The 20,892-nt window shown below is 40.0% G+C and overlaps 2 protein-coding genes across 2 annotated transcripts in view; one reads left to right on the forward strand and one right to left on the reverse strand.

The window, feature by feature from the left end:
- Positions 1-20,892, reverse strand: part of LOC134663515 (NADH dehydrogenase [ubiquinone] flavoprotein 1, mitochondrial-like) — a 219,710-nt gene that overhangs the window by 157,607 nt on the left and 41,211 nt on the right. The window lies entirely within an intron of this gene.
- The window catches only part of LOC134663526 (tribbles homolog 2-like), a 33,376-nt gene continuing 29,411 nt past the window's right edge, over positions 16,928-20,892 (forward strand). The window contains exons 1-2 of the mRNA XM_063519919.1: positions 16,928-17,195; positions 17,325-17,686. Coding sequence (XP_063375989.1) covers positions 17,417-17,686 — 270 coding nt within the window. The 5' untranslated portion in view covers positions 16,928-17,195; positions 17,325-17,416. The remainder of the gene's footprint in view (positions 17,196-17,324; positions 17,687-20,892) is intronic.

The raw sequence follows: 20,892 nt of genomic DNA on the forward strand, positions 1-20,892 counted from the left end.
GCGGAGCTCATCTTCAATGTGCCTATACAATAGTAATTATGTATGGCAGACGCGATGGAGTTCGTCCGGAGCCGTCCGCGTCCGCGAAGACTCGACCGGTTTACGGCAGTTTAAATGTGAAACGCGCGTCGACTCCGCCCGTTCGATAGGAATCCCTTTATTCGGTTAAGGACCGATTCTGGTAACGCCAGATTCTGTTTACGGCAGATTCTTTTTATGGCAGATTCGTGTATTGTATTGTGTGATTGAATAGCACGCTGAAGTTCACTGTAATCAACCATTTGGCTCGGTGGGTCCTGTGATAAGTACTTGCATCTCTCAATAATTATGCTCCACCAGTGGATCGAACAGAATTCAGGGAGTTAATTTGGTAAGATCCACCACTGATTTCAGCGGAACCTGTCATATAATTTATATATTTAGTATAGGCTTCACTGGAATCTAATTTAGATATAATAACTAATGGCGATATTCATACACATTTTCTAAGCCTAATGTGCCATTGAAAACCGTTTGTCTTGTTTCGCCTCTTTGGTAGCGTATTTTCGGCATGGTGTGCGTTTACACACTTATATTATAGAACAAAAAAGTATAAGGTAAGGTAAGGTTCCAGTGGAGCCTATACTACATATATCTAAATTATTATATATGACAAGTTCCGCTGAAATCAGTGGTGAATTTTACCAAACTCCCTGAATTCTGTTCGATCCACTGGTGTAGCATATTAAGAGATGGATGGATCACAGGATCCACCGAGCCAAATGGTGGATCACAGTGAACTTCAGCGTGCGATTCAACACACTGGTGGTTCGAGATAGTGGATCGTACTGGATAGAGGGCATATTCTAGACTAGTTTAAAAATATCTATATCACTAGGTACGCTAGCTTCATTGATTTTATTGCATTATGGTTCTGGAGCACTCCATGGCAGAATAAACATTATATGTAGAGTCTGTGCGGAAAGAGAAGAGTCGGTTGCTATTACTCTGAGTATTTTATTGTCTGTGAAAACTTATCAAAAAGCAGTTTAAGGCACAGTATGTTTACGGTACTTTTTGGTTTACTATAGGCGCTAGTACTGCACTCTGGCGACAGAACATTGCAGTAATTCCACCTGAATATTCAGAAATTGATCCTCATACGAGTATGACTGAAAGATTTTTTCGGTCGATGGCAAACAAGTATACGCGGCCCGCCTGATTGTAAGTCACCTTGCTTATGGCCTGCAACTCCAGAGGTATTTATATTAGCGTTGCCGACCCTTTAAGAAACTTGTAGGTACCCTTTTTTTTAAAGAACCCCGTACTCTATAGACCCTCGGGAAAACCTCGATAGGGAGCTCATTCCATAGCCGCAGCATCCGCGCACGGAAGGAAATTCCTCTTTAACCGCACAGTGTGCGACCATAGTAGCCGATACAAAAATGTAATCTACTATGGTTGCGTAGTAGAGTAGGACCGAGACAAGTCTGCAGCGGATTTGATAGCCCACGCAGTGAAGGTACGTACGTAATACGTTATAATTTCATAGAAGCTTGACGTTTAAAATAACATAAGAGTTAAGCCACGAAAAATCTGCAGCGATTTTGTTAGCCCTCGCAGTGTTAATGTTGTGTGTAATGTGTGTGTTGTGTATAGGTACAGTCATCAGCAATAGTATCTTACACAACTAGGACCGCAAAAATATGTGACACGTTCTTATTTGGAGCGCAATAAGAGCGTTGTGTAAGATACTATTGCTGATGACTGTACGTCATAATTTCATAGAAGTTTGACGTTTGAAATAATACTTGCACTGCGTAGGCTATCAAATCCGCTGCAGATTTTTCTTAGTCTGACTCTAGCAACTATGTAGTATCGTAACACAAATAGACAGAGATAAACTATGCTATTTCTTTCCAAACATCTTGGATGTAATAAACTCCTTAGAACGTAGTGGTTATATATCCTCTTTGCTTGGAACTACTAATATCTGTGACCAAAGACATTTCAGTTCCTTGACAGATTTGACGTGCGGTCTACGATCGTTGCACTGCAGCGTGCAATATAATACGCATGCTTCGTGCAGTCGGTCTCGTCATTAATTTTACTATGGAAATTGACAATTACACCGACGTGTCGGAGCAGTAGTGCAGCTGCGGTCAGAAGTGCGTTAAAATCATACTACGTGCAGTCGGTAACGTCATACATTTTACTATGGAAATTGACAATAACACCAATGCGTTCGGGTCGCTGCAGTAGTGTCGGAGCAGTAGTGCAGCTGCGGTCAGAAATGGAATGTTTGAATGCGACGGATTTTATCTACTTACGATGGCACCCACTAGGACGCCCTTAGCGAACCTTTCGCAAATGATCCGAGCTTTGCGCACTAGCCATTCCCAAATCTTGATGTACTTATTCACACTTATTCCCAATGCTTGTATGGTTGACTCGTCCTGCTAATATGCGTCAAGAAAATGTATGTCGTGAAATATTTCTTAGTTTGCATGAAATAAATACATTTATACTTAAAGTTTTGAAAGGTTTTATTTGATAATATACATTATATTTACCGACTTATATTATTTATGTCATACAGCTACCATTTTATCGTGCTTTTTAACGCATTCACTGCCACCGACGCATATATACGTCACCGTGGCTTTCACCCTGTACCTTTGACGCCCAGACGCGTTCATAATATATAGTGATAGCAAAGTGCGGCACCTGGTGAACCTGGTGAATGTCCAGAAAAAGAGGGTGGCAGTGAATCCGTTAAGGCAAACGAAAGAAACGCCTTCGACTTGCGACGGTATCTCATAGGGCCGATATAGGCGGACTGCAAGTACCTACTGCAAACCGACTACCATCTGTATGGAAACTGCACACCGACTGCACGCCAACTGCAAAGTTGGCGTGCAGTCGGCGTGCAGTTCCTTTACAAGTTGCAGTCCGACTTTAGGTTCTAACTATAGCCTATCCTGACCTCCAGGGTTATATCCCCACCGCAAACTTCGAAACTTATGTCTCGTTTATCTTGCTTTATCACTCGAATATGTAAGAGCAACAAAATGAGACAAATATATGAAACTTACGATGTTCATGGTGACCTCTCGTTTTATTGTCAACGTTCAGGTTTAAACAAACTTGTGATGTCATGAATTCTTATGTCTCAGTGATATTTTTGAGCGTTTAAATGCGGCTATGTGGATCCAGCATTTGCCGCTTATTTGGTTCTTCTATTGCACGCAAGATGTCAGTACTAGAGAGGATTTGAAAATACATACTTAAGTTGTTTAGTGCAACTTGATTATATACGAAAATATAAGAATAATATCATTAATTATTTCCTAAATGCAATAACTTTATATTTCAGGCATGCGAAGTGATGTAAATAGTTAGAAAAGGAGCCCTAGATGAGTGACATTTTTTAGTTCCAACTTACGCCGCAGTGCATGATCAAAATAATTAATAGTATCTTCCCTGGTTACTTTCGGCCTATGGTGTCATATAAGAAATTAATGCTAAAGTAAACACCTTCCAAATAAGATATGTATCATTCATGAATAACAATAGTAAAAATGCTCATTCTGCCACAAAAGCTCCATCTAGTGTCAGGTAGAACAATCAAAGCGGCATTTAAAACAACTAATTAATTAATAAACTAGTTTTATCTCCGCCCCTGCAAGCATTTAAGCATAAGTCTACTTTTCTAAAAATACCTTATAAAAATGCCTTTTAATTCTTATATATGGCTTGTGTATACAAGCAAGCTTAAGTACTTAATTACAGTTTTTCTTAATTCAAGCATATGTTTTATCAATTAATTCCTGCCCTTTACGTACTTAATCGTAGGTATTGGTATACAGAAGTGTACTATTTCTCATGGACTTTGATATAAAATACCTAACAACTAGCTACTGTACAAGAATACTGTAAAAATCCGGTTTGTATGCGTCACCCTTTTTTTTAAATAGCTCAGTCCCTGCACGTTATCCAAAGTTGGTGTCATACAATAAATTAATGCTATGTGTAAGCCCTTTCAAACGAGATATGTCTCAATAGTATACATCCATGGGACAAATTGCCCATTCTCCTTTGTTTGGCCGCTATACATGGTGTTTTTTTAATGTACTGCAACATTTTATAACGTGAATAGGTATAGAAGTCCTCAACAGCCAAAATGTATGAAACAGTCAATTTTTTTACAAGATACTTACGCGTTCCGAAGCCGGGCGCCTTCGGCGCTCTCGTACTAAAATTGTCGGGCGTAGCCCGACGTACGCGTTCCAGAGCCGGGCGCCTTCGGCGCCCTCATACTAAAAGAGTCGGGCGTAGCCCGACGTACGCGTTCCAAAGCCGGGCGCCTTCGGCGCCCTCATACTACAAGAGTCGGGCGGAGCCCGACGTACGCGTTCCAAAGCCGGGCGCCTTCGGCGCCCTCATACTACAAGAGTCGGGCGGAGCCCGACGTACGCGTTCCAAAGCCGGGCGCCTTGGGCGCCCTCATACTCAAAGTGTCGGGCGTAGCCCGACGTACGCGTTCCAAAGCCGGGCACCTTCGGCGCCCCCATACTAAAAAAGTCGGGCTTACGCGTTCCAAAGCCGGGCGACTTCGGCGCCCTCATACTAAAAGTGTCGGGCGTAACCCGACGTACGCGTTCCAAAGCCGGGTGCCTTCGGCGCCCTCATACTAAAGGAGTCGGGCGGAGCCCGACGTACGCGTTGTGAAGCCGGGCACCTTCGGCGCCCTCATACTAAAAGAGTCGGAGTATTTTTATATAAAAAAAATGGTAACTTTTGTAATATTTCCTGCTTGATAATTTTTGATAAAAATTCTATCTTGTTTCATACTTTTTAGAGCGCGATTTGCAGTAGTCGGGTTTTAGTTTTTGAACTTATTTTTTTCAGATATGTGGGATCGACTAGAGACATGTAGTAAAAATTATGTTCGACAGGTTTTAAACCTACACAACCTCTAAACCCGGATAAACCTACTTTAAAGACATCTAGGTAGTTTAAACACAGAAATGACAGAAATTTAGGACGTTTTTTAACATACTAGTTGGTACCTAACATAAACGAGTACATTACAGACAAAGAAACAACAGCCAAAACTAAATATAGACTAACTTAACGACATTGCACAACAACCAATCGACCAATTTACGTTATCTAAAAAACTATTAAAAAACAAAACGCATAGCGGCGTTACGTTCTGCGACCACGTCATTGACTTTGAATAAAATCAATGACAAACTTCATGACCGGCCTATGACGTGACGCGTCATTTTACTGCGAAACGTCACTGTCATGCCGTGGGCCAGGTTAAATCTGCAGCATTTCATGCACTTGCACAATAGGTAAATCATTGCGCAACTTTTATGTGTAGGTCTAGGTAAGTTCTAATCATGCTTGAGTGTGAATTTGCTATCAGAGCAGCGCAGAACGCAGCTGTGAGGACTATATTTTTAACGGGTAAGTTTTTATATTGCTTTTTCTGTTGTAGGTAATTGACCCTGTCTATGAGACTGATGGTTCTAGTTTTAGGTTCAAATCCCAGTACGTGTAGTGTAGGTATATATCATCGCCTGGTACCCTTTCTTTGTTTGGGCCTAAAGTAGGTGGTATTGTGAGATTTCTCCAAAATATTTTTTAATCCAGTATTAATTAGAGAGTACTTATTTTCTTTAGATTACATTAATGAATGATTTATGATAAGTAATGCCCAATGCCTAAGATATTCAAATTTCATTTACGAAAAAAAAAATTTTCTCAGTATAATCCCAAAACCTCCCTGGCCACGGGAATGCAGTTATTTTTTTGCCACCCTGTAGATATAACCTTACATTTCATCCAAACAGTAGCTACTCGCAACTTCATCAAAACCTTTCAAGCGCTTGCGCTTCACATTCTTATTCCTACAGAAACTGTTTAAAACTGATTTCCAGTCTACCTTCGACTCGTGCCGAAGACAAAATGGAAAAAAGCATGAATCGATCAGGCGAGGCATTTCGCGTAGCCCCAGTGTAATATGCGTTTTACAACCCATTGTGAGCAGCGTACTTCTAACAGGTTCAGAGCTACATGGAAATACATTTACGTACAGCGCGGCGAAACCTGACAAACTACGAGTTGAGTTATTTGAGGGCACTACAATGTATTCCTTTTATATGGAATGAGGATAAATACGGAAAGCTAAATGCAGATGGAGCGTTTTAGTTTCCGTGTGTTCCAGGTTTAAGATAAAAACCAATGAGACAAAATATAATACTCTTATGCCATGTGGTAGGTGCCGTATCTAAAGCTCTCAGTAGAGTCCCGAGTAAGCCACGTACTATAGATATAGTTAGACCGTAAAAAGTCTGCAGCGATTTTGATAGGCCACGCAGTGCAAGTGTCATTTTAAACGTCAAACTTCTATGAAATTATGACGTATAAATAACACTTACACTGCGTGGGCTATCAAATACGCTGCAGACTTTTATTGGTGTGACTATACTTATAATGCATTCTTCTTATTAAGTATGATCTCTAATTCTCTAAAAATCAGTGCCATAGATGTAGGTACTTACCACGACAGGTATACACAGACGCCGAATGAAAGAGATGCATGCGGCTTCTTATAAAATGCTTACGTATACGGTGCGAGACATTCATGACATACCCATAGTCCCATAAGCTTCGTTACATGGCAGGCTGAAATGCAAATACTGCAATGTAACAAAAATCAAATCGCATACCTAGTTTGTTTGTGCACCTGGTGCACCGTCTTAGTGAGCCTATAGCTTCTCTCAGATAGAATTAAAATATCTCAATTAGGTTCAGTCCATCTACTTCTTCGATCCAGCTTGTCGATGGTGTATAGTTACGCCACTGAATGTATAACAAATCCCAGGCTGCTGACGCACGTCAAAATCCATGTCATGTAACTGAACGTGACTTTTGGGATACGTAATGAGAGTACGTCACAGATCTTTCCTCACTGAAAGAAACCGCTTTTCGCAACTTTTCTTACGTCGGTGAAAATATATATTGACGGTGGAATTCGTGTGATTTTTCTGCCTCGTTTTCCTCGATGAAAATCAATGAAGCAACAAAAAGTTTGAAGTACATACCTAGCACGCGACGCGTTTCATTGCAAGTCTTAATATATGTAACAATATCCCATAACTGTGCTGACGCACGTCAAAATTAAATTCGAAATCCAAGTCGTGTAACTGTACGTGACTTTTGGTATACGTATAATGAGAGCGTGTACGTCACAGATTTTTATATATCTACTCACTGATTCCTGAAAGAAAACGCTTCTCGCAACTTTTCTTACGTCGGTGAAAATATTGACGGTGCAATTCATGTGACTTTTCTGGCACGTTTCCCTTGTTGAAAATCAATTAAGCGACGAAAAGTTTGAAATAAGTACATCTACCTAGCACGCGTTTCATCCTAAATGGCGCGCCGTCTTTGCAAGTCTTAGTGAGCCTAATAATACTCTCAGATAGTATCATCATCACAGGTAGTATATATTAATCCTGCTGAAAGACATCCACTGCCTGACAGAAAGGGCGTCTCCGAAGGTCCGTAACAAACCTCCTAGACGTGCAGTCAATGCAATGGTTACATACAATCTTGCAGCTCACACGCAGCTAGCTTACAAAAGCATTTCCTAAGTTAAAAACGAGAATCGTATTCACTCTGGAGCATCCCCGACACAATCGGGACACTGAATCGCATTGTGCGTGCCGTCTTAGTGAGCTTATACTTACTCCCAGATATATCATGATCATCATCATCATCAATATCATCATACAGATAGTATCAATCCTACTGAAAGACATCAACTGCCTAAAAAAACAGCGTCCCCGAAGGTCCGTAAACTCCGTACCAAACCTCCGTGGCGTATCCTTGTCAATGCGATGGTTTTATATGGGTTTTATACAATCATGACATATATAGATCAATCCTACATTTCAGTGATCCTACTGAAAGACATCACCTGCCTGGCAAAAATGACGTCCTCGAAGGTCCGTAAACTCTGTAACAAACCTCCGTGGCGTATCCCTATCAATGCGATGGTTTTATACAATCATGACATAGTATCAATCCTACTGAAAGACATCACCTGCCTGGCAAAAAGGGCGTCCCCGAAGGTCCGTAAACTCTGTAACAAACCTCCGTGGCGTATCCCTTTCAATGCGATGGTTTTATACAATCATGACATAAGTAGTATCAATCCTACTGAAAGACATCACCTGCCTGGCAAAAAGGGCGTCCCCGAAGGTCCGTAAACTCTATAACAAACCTCCGTGGCGTATCCCTATCAATGCGATGGTTTTATACAATCATGACATAGATCAATCCTACTGAAAGACATCACCTGCCTGGCAAAAAGGGCGTCCCCGAAGGTCCGTAAACTCTGTAACAAACCTCCGTGGCGTATCCCTTTCAATGCGATGGTTTTATACAATCATGACATAAGTAGTATCAATCCTACTGAAAGACATCACCTGCCTGGCAAAAAGGGCGTCCCCGAAGGTCCGTAAACTCTGTAACAAACCTCCGTGGCGTATCCCTTTCAATGCGATGGTTTTATACAATCATGACATAAGTAGTATCAATCCTACTGAAAGACATCACCTGCCTGGCAAAAAGGGCGTCCCCGAAGGTCCGTAAACTCTGTAACAAACCTCCGTGGCGTATCCCTGTCAATGCGATGATTCTATACAATCGTGACAAGTCTTCAATCCAACTTGTCGATGGTATACCTAGTTACGGCACTGAAATATTCTATGGCTGCCGACGCACGTCAAAATTCAAGTCATGTAACTAAACGTGACTTTTGCTTTACGTAATGAGACCGTTATATGTCACAGTTTCTTACTTTATGATTCCTGAATGAAAAAGCTTTTCGTAACTTTTCTTACGTCGGTATGCTGGTATGGTACACCACCGAATGTATAACAATATCCTTTCCTATGGCTGCTGACGCAGGTCAAATTTCAAGTCATATAACTAAACGTGACTTTTGGTATACGTAATGAGAGTACGTCACAGATTCTTACTCACTGATGCTGAAAGAAAAAGCTTTTCGCAACATTTTCTTACGTCGGTGAAAATATTGACGGAGGAATTCATCTGATTTTCTGGCACGTTTTCCTCATTACAAATCCATTAAGCAACAAAAAGTTTGACGTAAGTACCATCAGCTCAGCCGTAAATGCATGGCAACTTTATCAATGAATTCAATCATTCTAATCTAAAATGCTGCTTTTAATCTAGCCGGACTTACTTGTGCCTTGACTAAGCCCAATCGTACCTACTTGTAAATGACCCTATATCAGGTAACATACATTAGCTCGATGGGTAGATGTCATGATCATTTCTGCATAGGATTAGCTGTAAGACTTGAGTAAGAGGCGTAGGTAGGACCTTCCTACCTAACCTAAGTAGCTACCATCGTCCACACAACTAACTGGCAATTCGTAGATCTTATTGCGAAGGAATAAGGTCCCTTTTATAAGTCATTGCCAGCTAGCTAATAGTGTTGCTGATCGATTGTTGTCTCCGTTTCAACTTGGGCAAAAATATATGCTTTCGTAACTATGTCCGGATGTTCTACTCCACACGTTGCATTTCTCGACTAATTCTTGTGAAATTTTGTGAGCAGATTCGGTACTTCGGTAGTGTGATATAATTTTTTTGTCGATTCGTTCAAAATGGTGGAAATTGTGAGTGTGAGTTCGCTATGATAACGACTCAATTAAGTTAATATACCTATTAATTTTAAATTTACAATCTTATCGTGAGCTCTACAGCTCACAGAGCCACTACCTATAGGTGTAGCTTTTAGCTCAATGGGTGGACAACATTAGTCCAGACTTTTTTCCTCATTGAGTGGCCTATGCTAGGCTTTAGGCTTGGCTTAGGCTTTAGGGAGTTTTTTTTATGCTAGGCTTAGCATCAGTGGGTGGGTGTGTTAACAAACTGTAGATGATGATGATGATTTATTTATTTGACGATTTCGTAACAGACCGCAATTATCTTGCCGCCTTTTTACTTATCACATCGGACTTTCGCCCTTATCAGAAGCTGTGTAAGATCTATATTTGTAGACCTTTTCGTTCCATCTGATACTGTGAACTCTATTAGTATTGCGTAATGGATAAATAATAGGATATCGATGTCTTTTCGAACAATGATTTAGGTACAGTCCGCAGCAATAGTTGCTAAGCGGGCGAGGTGTTTAAAATTATCTTGACGCGACTTTATTGTTTAGAGAATGCGCGCCAAGGTAATTTTGAACACCTCGCCCGCTTAGCAACTTCTGCTGCTGACTGTACCTGTGCTGCTAAGCTGTTTTGCAGAGATGTGACTTATTTGAAATACTTGTATTTAAAATGCAAATACAAAATGCAAAATACCTATTTTGTATTTTGTATTTAAATACCTTTTGAAGAAAACTATTTTGTATTTTATTTGAAATAGTTTTTGGGACCTATTTTCTATTTTCAAAATACAAAATACTTTATAGTAGGTAGGTAATGTAGGTAGGAGTTACAATCTCTTCTGATCTCATTCTTTTAACATGGAACTGTTGAATCTGTTTAGTAACGTCGCACATGACCACAAGCGTAGCGAGTGGTTAAAAAAATGGAATCTTGAGTGTTGCGAGGGTTTCAAGGCACGAGAGGAGAACAAACTTTTCTGCCCTGGTGAAACACAAACAAGACGTTTTCAGTACACTAACGAGAGGCATTATACTAGCTATAAAACATTACAAATTAATGCTTTAAAAGTTGGCCGTTAAAAACCATCATCCACACCTATACATCCTACCGGTTAATATGTGCAAACAGTATTTTTCACATCTCTGCTGTTTTGTGATTAAATTAATGACAGATTATTAAATAGGCAACAGAAATTAAGAGGAAGTGGGTAACGAGGGGTCCGATTCGATCTCGGACATGATCAATCCTCACTACCACCTTAGGGCTCATTTATATAGACGATGCGAGAACTCGCATGCGAGTTTCGATTAATTTGCGGTTTTTGATCGCTCGTAGTCCGGGAGCCGGCTGCATGAAACAAACCTCATCAAAAAATAGAATATACCTACCCTGTAGAGGTACCTGACATTTAGTAGCTTCCAACGCACTTGGTCGGCCTAGGCTAAACCTGGCAGATTTTGTGCAAATGGCACAAACGTTGGACAAAAATTCATCAAAAAAAACCTCATCGAAAAATAGAATGAAACTTGTATGGTAGGATACCTGACCTTAAGGACAGTAAAAAAAAAGTGGTCGGCCTCACCTTAGCCTGGCAGTTTTTGCAGTCCGACCAGATTTATTGGGTCACGTGAGAGCTACAATTTACCTCATCTAAAAATAGAATGAAACAAACGGATTATAATAGCTAAAATAAGCCTGTTGACGTATGTCTTGGTCGGCCTCACCTTAACCTGGCAGTTTTTGCTGTCCGACCAAATTTATAAAAAAATCATCAAAAAAATTTTATCGAAAAATCGTATGAAACTTGTATGGTACGATAGCTGCCTTTGAGGACAGTAAAAACTAAGTGGTCGGCCAAATCCTGTGTTGGCAGGTTCCTGTGTCCGACCAATTTTGTGGTACCACGTGAGAGCTACAATTTACCTCATCGAAAAATATAATGAAACTAACGGATTATAATAGCTAAAATAAGCCTGTTGACGTATGTCTTGGTCGGCCTCACCTTAACCTGGCAGTTGTTGCAGTCCGACCAAATTTATAAAAAAATCATCAAAATTTTTTTATCGAATAATCGTATAAAACTTGTATGGTACGATAGCTGCCTTTGAGGACAGTAAAAAAAAAGTGGTCGGCCAAATCCTGTGTTGGCAAGTTCCTGTGTCCGACCAATTTTGTGGTACCACGTGAGAGCTACAATTTACCTCATCGAAAAATTGAATGAAACAAACGGATTATAATAGCTAAAATAACCCTGTTGACGTATGGCTTAGTCGGGCTCACCGTAGCCTGGCAGTTTTTGCAGTCCGACCAAATTTGTGGTACCACGTGACAGCTACAATTTACCTCATCGAAAAATAGGATGAAAAAAACGGATTATAATAGCTAAGATAAACCTGTTGACGTATGGCTTGGTCGGCCTCACCTTAGCCTGGCAGTTTTTGCAGTCCGACCAAATTTGTGGTACCACGTGACAGCTACAATTTACCTCATGGAAAAATGGATATAATAAAACTTATTTAAAAAGGTTCCATATAATAGACTCCAATGAGTTCGACGTCACTCCGCAAACCATGAGACATCTCCTGGAACATTGCCCGAGGTACCAGAAATCGCGTATAGAACACGAAACACTCTGCAACATTAACAACATACAACCATACCAAATAGAACAGATAATAAATAAAGAAACAACAATTGACTCGTTTAAAAATCATATTAATTACATAGTAAATATACACTAAAAAAGTTCAATAAAACGTATTAATAGTAAAAATAACATTGATTAAATCCTTATTAATAGTAATAAATAACATTGATTAAAGGTTACCCGTATCAATAGCGGGAAACTAAACATCCCGTTAAAGTCCAACGGTCGCCCGTATCCCTTGCGAGGGCCATTGGAACTATTCACAGTTTTAACTAATAAAAAAAAAACATTATAATAGCTAAGATAAACCTTTTGATGTATGGCTTGGTCGGCCTCCCCTTAGCCTGGCAGTTTTTGCAGTCCGAACTAATTTGTGGTACCACGTGACAGCTACAATTTACCTCATCGAAAAATGGAATGAAACAAATAGATTATAATAGCTAAAATAAACCTGTCGACGTATGGCTTGGTCGGCCTCACTGTAGCCTGGCAGTTTTTGCAGTCCGACCAAATTTGTGGTACCACGTGACAGCTACAATTTACCTCATCGAAAAATAGGACGAATAAAAACGGATTATAATAGCTAAAATAAACCTGTTGACGTATGTCTTGAGCGGCCTCACCTTAACCTGTCGGTTTTTGCAGTCCGACCAAATTTGTGTCTAACTACCGACGTGGTTTCAGAGTAACACTTACGTTGAGATGATGTTTCACAGATGTCAAGAATAAAAAGGTTTTCATCGATTTTTGACAAGTTTTGAATCGTATATCCTACTTTTCCACTACATATAGAATGAGGAGGAATAACTGACATTTTATCACGCGAGGTGGCGCCTCCATAGTGGAGTTGCTGTCACTGTCAAATCACATACATTGTTTCCAATAAATTGTAAACATTCTCCTTTTTTAACCGACTTCCAAATCCCAAAGGAGGTTATCAATGCGGTTGTATGTTTTTTTTCTCCACAATACTGCAATGTCTGCAATAGTGTGCGACTAATTGTGGAAATATACCTATAGGATCTCCCTTTTTTCCCAAGGACCCGATATGCATAAATCGGTGAGAAAAAGCTTTGAGTGCCAAAAACTAAGGCAAATGACAAATACCGTTTGTGTAGGCTGCATTTTAAGGAAGATAAATATTTTGGAAAGAGTAAATACACAGGTAAGCTAAGTTTTAACGAAGTAGTACATAATTTAGGGCATAATGGCTTGGCCACACATGCTGTATTCCATACGCATCATTACTTTGTGTACCTATCTGATGGGCGGGCGTATATGAAACGCCTTCTTGTACATGCAGGTGATCCAGGTATACAACAAAGATTAGTTTTCAATCGAACACTTGTAATATAAGAGGAAAAACTGCACGTGAGCTTTCCAAAATTTTAATAAATGGTAAAATAACAAGATAACCTCACATATATTAAGTGATAATCTTTGTATCAAATCAGCCTTTTTTCCATCAACTGTAGCATTTCTCCTTCGAAGCTCGGTTTGTAGAAAAGAAATTCCCACCTTTTACCACTGGTAACTACTGGGAATAAAAATTTCCAGTAGGTACCACCAAACCGAGTTGGTGGTAACTACTAGGATTTTTTTCCCCAGTAGTTACCAATGGTAAAAGGTGGGAAAATAATTCCCAGTAGTTATCACTGATAAGAACTTGGTGGTAACTAGTGGAAATAACCCTTTTATTGTTAATAAATACTGTTAAATAATCATCTTCGGAGTCGAAGTCTGACGAACTTTCCCCAGACTCCGACTTATCTATTGTTATTTCTTCGACTCGCAAAGGCGTTATGTGTCCTTAAAAAATTTGATCTTATACATTTCATCTATTAATGTCCAGCCACAATGTGTTGCATCAAATTTGATGCAAGTGGATTCTGCCGCACACTGCCACATTGAATTTATGAAAGCCGTCCGTAAAAAGCCATACGTCAACAGGTTTATTTTAGCTTTTATAATCCGTTTTTTTTTCATCCTATATTCGATGAGGTAAATTGTAGATGTCACGTGGTACCACAAATTTGGTCGGACTGCAAAAACTGCCAGGCTACGGTGAGGCTGACCAAGCCATACGTCAACAGGTTTATTTTAGGTATTATAATCCGTTTGTTTCATTCTATTTTTCGATGAGATAAATTGTAGCTCTCACGTGGTACCACAAAATTGGTCGGACACAGGAACCTGCCAACACAGGATTTGGCCGACCACTTTTTTTTTTACTGTCATCAAAGGCAGCTATCGTACCATACAAGTTTCATACGATTTTACGATAAAAAATTTTTGATGATTGTTTTTATAAATTTGGTCGGACTGCAAAAACTGCCAGGTTAAGGTGAGGCCGACCAAGACATACGTCAACAGGCTTATTTTAGCAATTATAATTCGTTTGTTTCATTCTATTTTTCGATGAGGTAAATTGTAGTTCTTACGTGGTACCACAAAATTGGTCGGACACAGAAACCTGCCAACACAGGATTTGGCCGACAACTATTTTTTTACTGTCCTCAAAGGCAGCTATCGTACCATACAAGTTTCATACGATTTTTCGATAAAAATTTTTTGATGATTTTTTTATAAATTTGGTCGGACAGCAAAAACTGCCAGGTTAAGGTGAGGCCGACCAAGACATACGTCAACAGGCTTATGTTAGCTATTATAATCCGTTTGTTTCATTCTATTTTTCGATGAGGTAAATTGTAGCTCTCACGTGACCCAATAAATCTGGTCGGACTGCAAAAACTGCCAGGCTAAGGTGAGGCCGACCACTTTTTTTTTACTGTCCTTAAGGTCAGGTATCCTACCATACAAGTTTCATTCTATTTTTCGATGAGGTTTTTTTTGATGAATTTTTGTCCAACGTTTGTGCCATTTGTACAAAATCTGCCAGGTTTAGCCTAGGCCGACCAAGTGCGTTGGAAGCTACTAAATGTCAGGTACCTCTACAGGGTAGGTATATTCTATTTTTTGATGAGGTTTGTTTCATGCAGCCGGCTCCCGGACTATCGGTTGAATTGGACGTAACCACAGTCCGCAATGTAACTAAAATCGCTTGCGAGTCCGCGCGCCGTCTAAATCAGCCCTAATTAAATAAATTCCCCCGCCGCGTCTGTCTGTTTGTATGTTCTCGATAAACTCTAAAAAACTACTAAACGGATTTTCATGCGGTTTTCACCTATCAATAGAGTGAATCTTGAGGATGGTTTAGTTAGGTGTAGGATGCATTGGGGTAAATGCGAAGGCGGGGTAATTTCAAAACTGGCAAATATCTACTGAACTAGAAATACTTTCTACTGGAGCAACAGCTAGGGTTGCCAGATCGAAAGGCGCTATTATCGGGAAACAATATCAATTTTTCGGGATTTTTGGACTTAAGTTGGGAAAAAAAATACATTCAAATTAAAGTAATTGTATTAAAAACAACGATATTTTACAGTATTAGCACTACGTCAGCTTGCTCGCTCGACGACAGTTCGGAACTTGAAATTATTATTTTATAACGTGAAGCTGTTTTTCGGGACAGTTTATACTTTGTCGGAAATCGGGAACACATGCTAAAAATCGGGAGAATCCCGCCAAATCCCGACCATCTGGCAACCCTAGCAACAGCTCGCAAGATGCCATGTAGGCGTTGCAGCGGCGTAAGTGTTGCTAAAGTATGAAGTGTTTCTAGTTTAGTATATATTTGCCAGTTTCGAAATTACCCCGCCTTCACATTTACCCCAATGCACCCTATAATTTGTTAACTGGAATACATTATGCCATAAATAGGTACCTAACTACATTACTACAACTAAAGAAAAAGTGACCGAGCCCATCAGTGGCGGGGGTCGGGTCCTAATTAATAGAAATTACCTAATACCGACAGATATCGGGAGGTTCTTTACATAATAATCATAACTGCCTACTGGAGCAGCTTACTAAGGTTACTTTATCTTATTTATTTTGTTGGTACCTATCTATAATCCTAATGGGTGATAGTTTAATTGGGCTCAAAATATTCTGTCATTATGAACTGCCTATGAGTTACGAACGAATCTTAGGTAAGAAGTACGTACTACCTAAGCTATTAGTTCTATTTGCATATTGAAACCTTAAAAAAATACATTTCACATTGAAGAGGTCGAAACATTTTCAGCCTTTGTCGTCCCTTGCATAAGTTTACAAACAACTAATTCAACTTTTCTAAATCGGTATTTCATTACCAACGTTTGGTTTACCTAACGAGCAAGACGTAACATCACTCAGCGCAACAAATTAAATTTACATAAACGTTCAAAAAAGTTTATTTTATTTTATAAATCACTGACAATAATTAGTAAAATAATATTTAAATGAAACAGGTACAGGTGAGTAGGTTATATTATAATGTGCACATTTTGGCATCTACATTGCATTGCCAAACGTAAATGAATGGCTGCAGTCTTTCCTTATCTTTGAAGAGCGGCGGACGGTGAGATAGAGAGAGACAGCTAGCTAGTCGTTGTTGCGGCTGCGGACCGCATGGCGTATACTCGCGTACTACGCAAGTTGACGGTGTGTCGACATTGGACGTTGGTTCGGTTGCCGGCTCCGAAATCCGAACGAGCCGAGCGGCGCGTCAAACTTGCCTCCACCGTCAGTCTCGCAATGGCGTTAGTAAGCGTCGGTCGTGTGTTCGTTTAATTTCACAACAACCCGAGCGGACACCGGCCCAAAATATTGGCCTGTCTATTCGTGCTCGAATTACTCGGAAACGCTTCCTGTAATTCCGGTCATAACAAAGCGAACTAACCGCCACCACGGACAGTCAAATTTTGGTACGATATCCACTCCGGGCAAATCATTTCAAGGTTCGTACCTTTATTTTAGCGTAATTTCTTGCCAAATAAGTTACTAAACCGCCGATTGTCTCGTAGTTTCGTTTTATATTTTGTAACTTTTTGCAACTCTCGTATTTATTCACGTTTGTTTTGTTACAGATCATGTCCATCATATCATCGTAGTTCCTCATCGTTAAGTGTTTGTGTTTTGTGGATATAATAAGTGTATAAGTGACAGTGTTAGTGTAGTGATGGATCCGGGATCGCCGTCGCTATTGTGGCCGCTGCGCGTGAGCAAGCCGGTGGAGCCGAGCAAGGAGGAGCGGGCGGCGTCGCCGACTCTGTCGGAGCGGCTGGCCGCCTCGCCCGCCGCCAGCCCGGCGCCCCCTAGCCCTCAACCACCTCAACACCAGTTCCAAGCCGCTCTAGTAGCGGAGAAATACCTCCTGTTGGAACAGGTCGAGGGTTCCTCTCTTTGTCGGTGTGTGGACGTGCGCACTCAAGAGGAATATGTATGCAAGGTGAGCTGTAGCTTTATCAGTAGTTTGTCATACGAGGCGAACGTATCGATTAGACCTATCACAGTAAAGTAGGTAAACAATCATTTTGAATGTGCGTAGGCATTAGAAGATCAATCGGTTGATGTTACAGTCGATGTAAATAATGTCGTCATACTCGAAGCTAAGATCAACAGGATGTTACAATCAATAAGTACCTAAACTTAATTATGCCGGTAAATACATTCTAGGTAGCAAACACTGTTATTATTGTTAATAAACAATACTAATTTAATTAAGTAGGTAGGTAAATACGTCTGCTCAAACACGCGAATTTGACATTTGTGACATCTGTCATCTTACTTTTTAATTACCCTAATGTCAAAGGCGAAACTTTGTTTAATGCCACGAACTTGCTAAAATAACTTTTTAATGAATGAATTGTCAAATGCTGCGTTCCGAAATGGCATTCAGAACCTAGCTAGGATATGAGAACGTAACGTGTTTAGTTTCGAAACTGGCTGGTTTCAACAGAACAGTTGCGTAGCTTTGTTTGATTGATATTAGTGCGTAATCTGGCTTTTAATCGACCTCTGGTCCATTTAATTGGCTAAATGGCACAACCTTTGTTCTAGGCATCAAATAAAAATGCCCTTTAACTCTATTATTTAGTAAAATTTCTTTGGTAGGTAGGTATATTAAGTAAGAGAGCAAAGGTTGACGAAACTTCACTTAAAAACCAATCAAAATTCAATAATTTGTTGTTCATAGTCCAATTTTAATTTGATTAAAAAGATCCAGTGACCAAAATTTTACTTAACTTAGTATGTTCTGAATTCTGATAATAAATCACGTGAGATTTTGTTTTTCATTATGTATGTACCTACTTATTTCACAAAATGTAAATTAACTGACCATAACAGTGCAAAGTCTATGTACCTAGTATCTACAAGTTCGTAAATTTGCCCCTCAAAAGACAAATGCTTCAAAAGGGTAAAGGGACTGGATCCCACGGGATAGACCCCATGGAGAGATAAGCCCAGATCCCAATAATATACCCTCATGCCGAGCCCTTTCTATGCAATTACTCAATTATACTGCTTGCAAATATATGAGTTTGTCTATGATTTCTCACGCTAGTAAAATTAAAAAGTCACTGGTTGCTAATTCAAATAACAACGCGCAGCCATTTGCGAATTAAAAAAAAAACTTTGGTTACATCGTCCGTTTGATTATACCCTTGCATAAAAAAGTCCGTTAATTAAAAACAAATGATTAATCGTTAAAACGCATTGTTAATGGGTAAGCGATGTGGCTTTATATGTCACGGCCCCGCGCTGCTCGATCGGTCTTGTAGGCCGCTGTACCAAACAATGTCATGTGTCTTTTTCGCAATCGATCGTGTTAACAATAACCTCTTTGAACACTAAAAAACACGTCTAGGATTTAAGACAATTTTACATTAGAAGTGTTTAACTAATAGTTAAGTAAACGATTTTATCTTTTATATTTAAATACAAAAGAAATGTTAAAATAGAAACAAACGAACATTAAGTAAGTCTTTGTTTTATTAGCATTAAATGATATCATTAGCCGACGTGAGTGACACTCCACCCAAAAAGCCTCTAATGATTCATCACCGTTGATAACATCGCGACTAACGTCATCACAAATGATAGCCTTCTACAGTCATTTTAGGCAATGCAGGATAACATGGATCTAGACAAAGGCCCATACGGTATTGTCAAGGCGCAGAATAGCCACTTCCTTCGTGAGAACCCGGCAAGGTTGCGTGAGGCAACGACGTTGCTAAACGTATTTACAACACAGTCTTACCAACACGACTGACACATTTGTATACATGCCTCATATGACGCGGCTACTCGAACTCGCCAGTCTGCATTCTAAATTCAAAATAGCTGCGAAATTGTCTATGGCGCTGTATAAGTTTTTATCGGCTATCTATCGCACACGTGGTACGCCGCGCCTAAAATAAACGAGACCTTCTCATTGACATTGTGAAATAGTCTGTTGATAACGCGTCGAATGTCAAAGCGAGGCTAGCGGGCCCCTCCTATCCCCCTCCCACTAAACAAAAGCGGCCGTGCCGTGATAGCACGCAGACATAACGGAGCCCGAACTTCGAAAAATAATGTACTTAGTAGGCCATTGCAGCGTACCGTAGCATACGGTAAGAGACAATCGATGCCAGTAGCCGATTCGATCGCAATTCCAAGAACAATGGTCCCGTTTAAAAACGGATACTCCAATGGGTTCAATGGTTGTTCAAGTTGTTGCTAAGGCTCAATGCATATTTTGCAAGCGACCATCAAATAAAGATAGCGGTAACTAGGTTCGCTCCCGTAAGCCGTAAAGCGCATTCGATGCCAAATTTTATCAAGTGCTCTGTCAACATTGCGAATTTTATCAATATCTCTACTCTGCAAATACCTCGAAAATTGGGTCGTGTATATTTTCGTAACGCCCAGTTTTTTATCTAGAACGTAGCGTCTGCGCGTCTAGTGATATGACTTAAAAAATAAAAATAATTTACTAAAACTGTAAGCCCTATAAATAAATATTTGCGTCGGAAAAAGAAATTGTTCGACGCACGCGACAAACGTGATTCATCATTCGTGAGTCGGGAAATCAGATTTGGAATTCGCGTCCACAATGTCGTTGACATTTTCGTGCTCGTTCGAAATAAATTGTGACTGCAGTCGTTAGCCGGGAATAACTGTTCGATGTCATGCCATCCTGGTACAAGCCACAAGCGAACTCAATAACATAGATCAACCCTATTTATTAAATTCCAAATGAAAACCAAAGAATAGTCCGTTATAACTTTTTTTTAAGGCAACCTGTCTCAGGCAGTTTATAGTTTCAACCAAAAACATAAATAACTACCTACTACTTTTAACAGGAAAAAGGTACTTTATGGCGGCTGGCGCTTACGTCGCATAGCGCCGCTATAATACTGGAGCGGCGTTAATAATAGCGTAAGCGCAAACCGCCATAAGGTACCTTTACCCGTGGCGTGTCACAATTATGCTTACAACGATGAGAGCTCAGATTATAATAAATTCCCAAGGAATCCTAGACATACATAGCCTCTATTATAAACAAGAATTACCGTTTACTTTGATTTCTAAACTAGATACTAGTCACCAGGAATTCCGTTTGAAGCCAACGGGGTCCGATATTTGCAAAGGGTCAGCTCTATTCAAATG

The sequence above is a fragment of the Cydia fagiglandana genome, chromosome 4, assembly GCF_963556715.1.
Source record: "Cydia fagiglandana chromosome 4, ilCydFagi1.1, whole genome shotgun sequence".
Taxonomy (NCBI): Eukaryota; Metazoa; Arthropoda; class Insecta; order Lepidoptera; family Tortricidae; genus Cydia; species Cydia fagiglandana.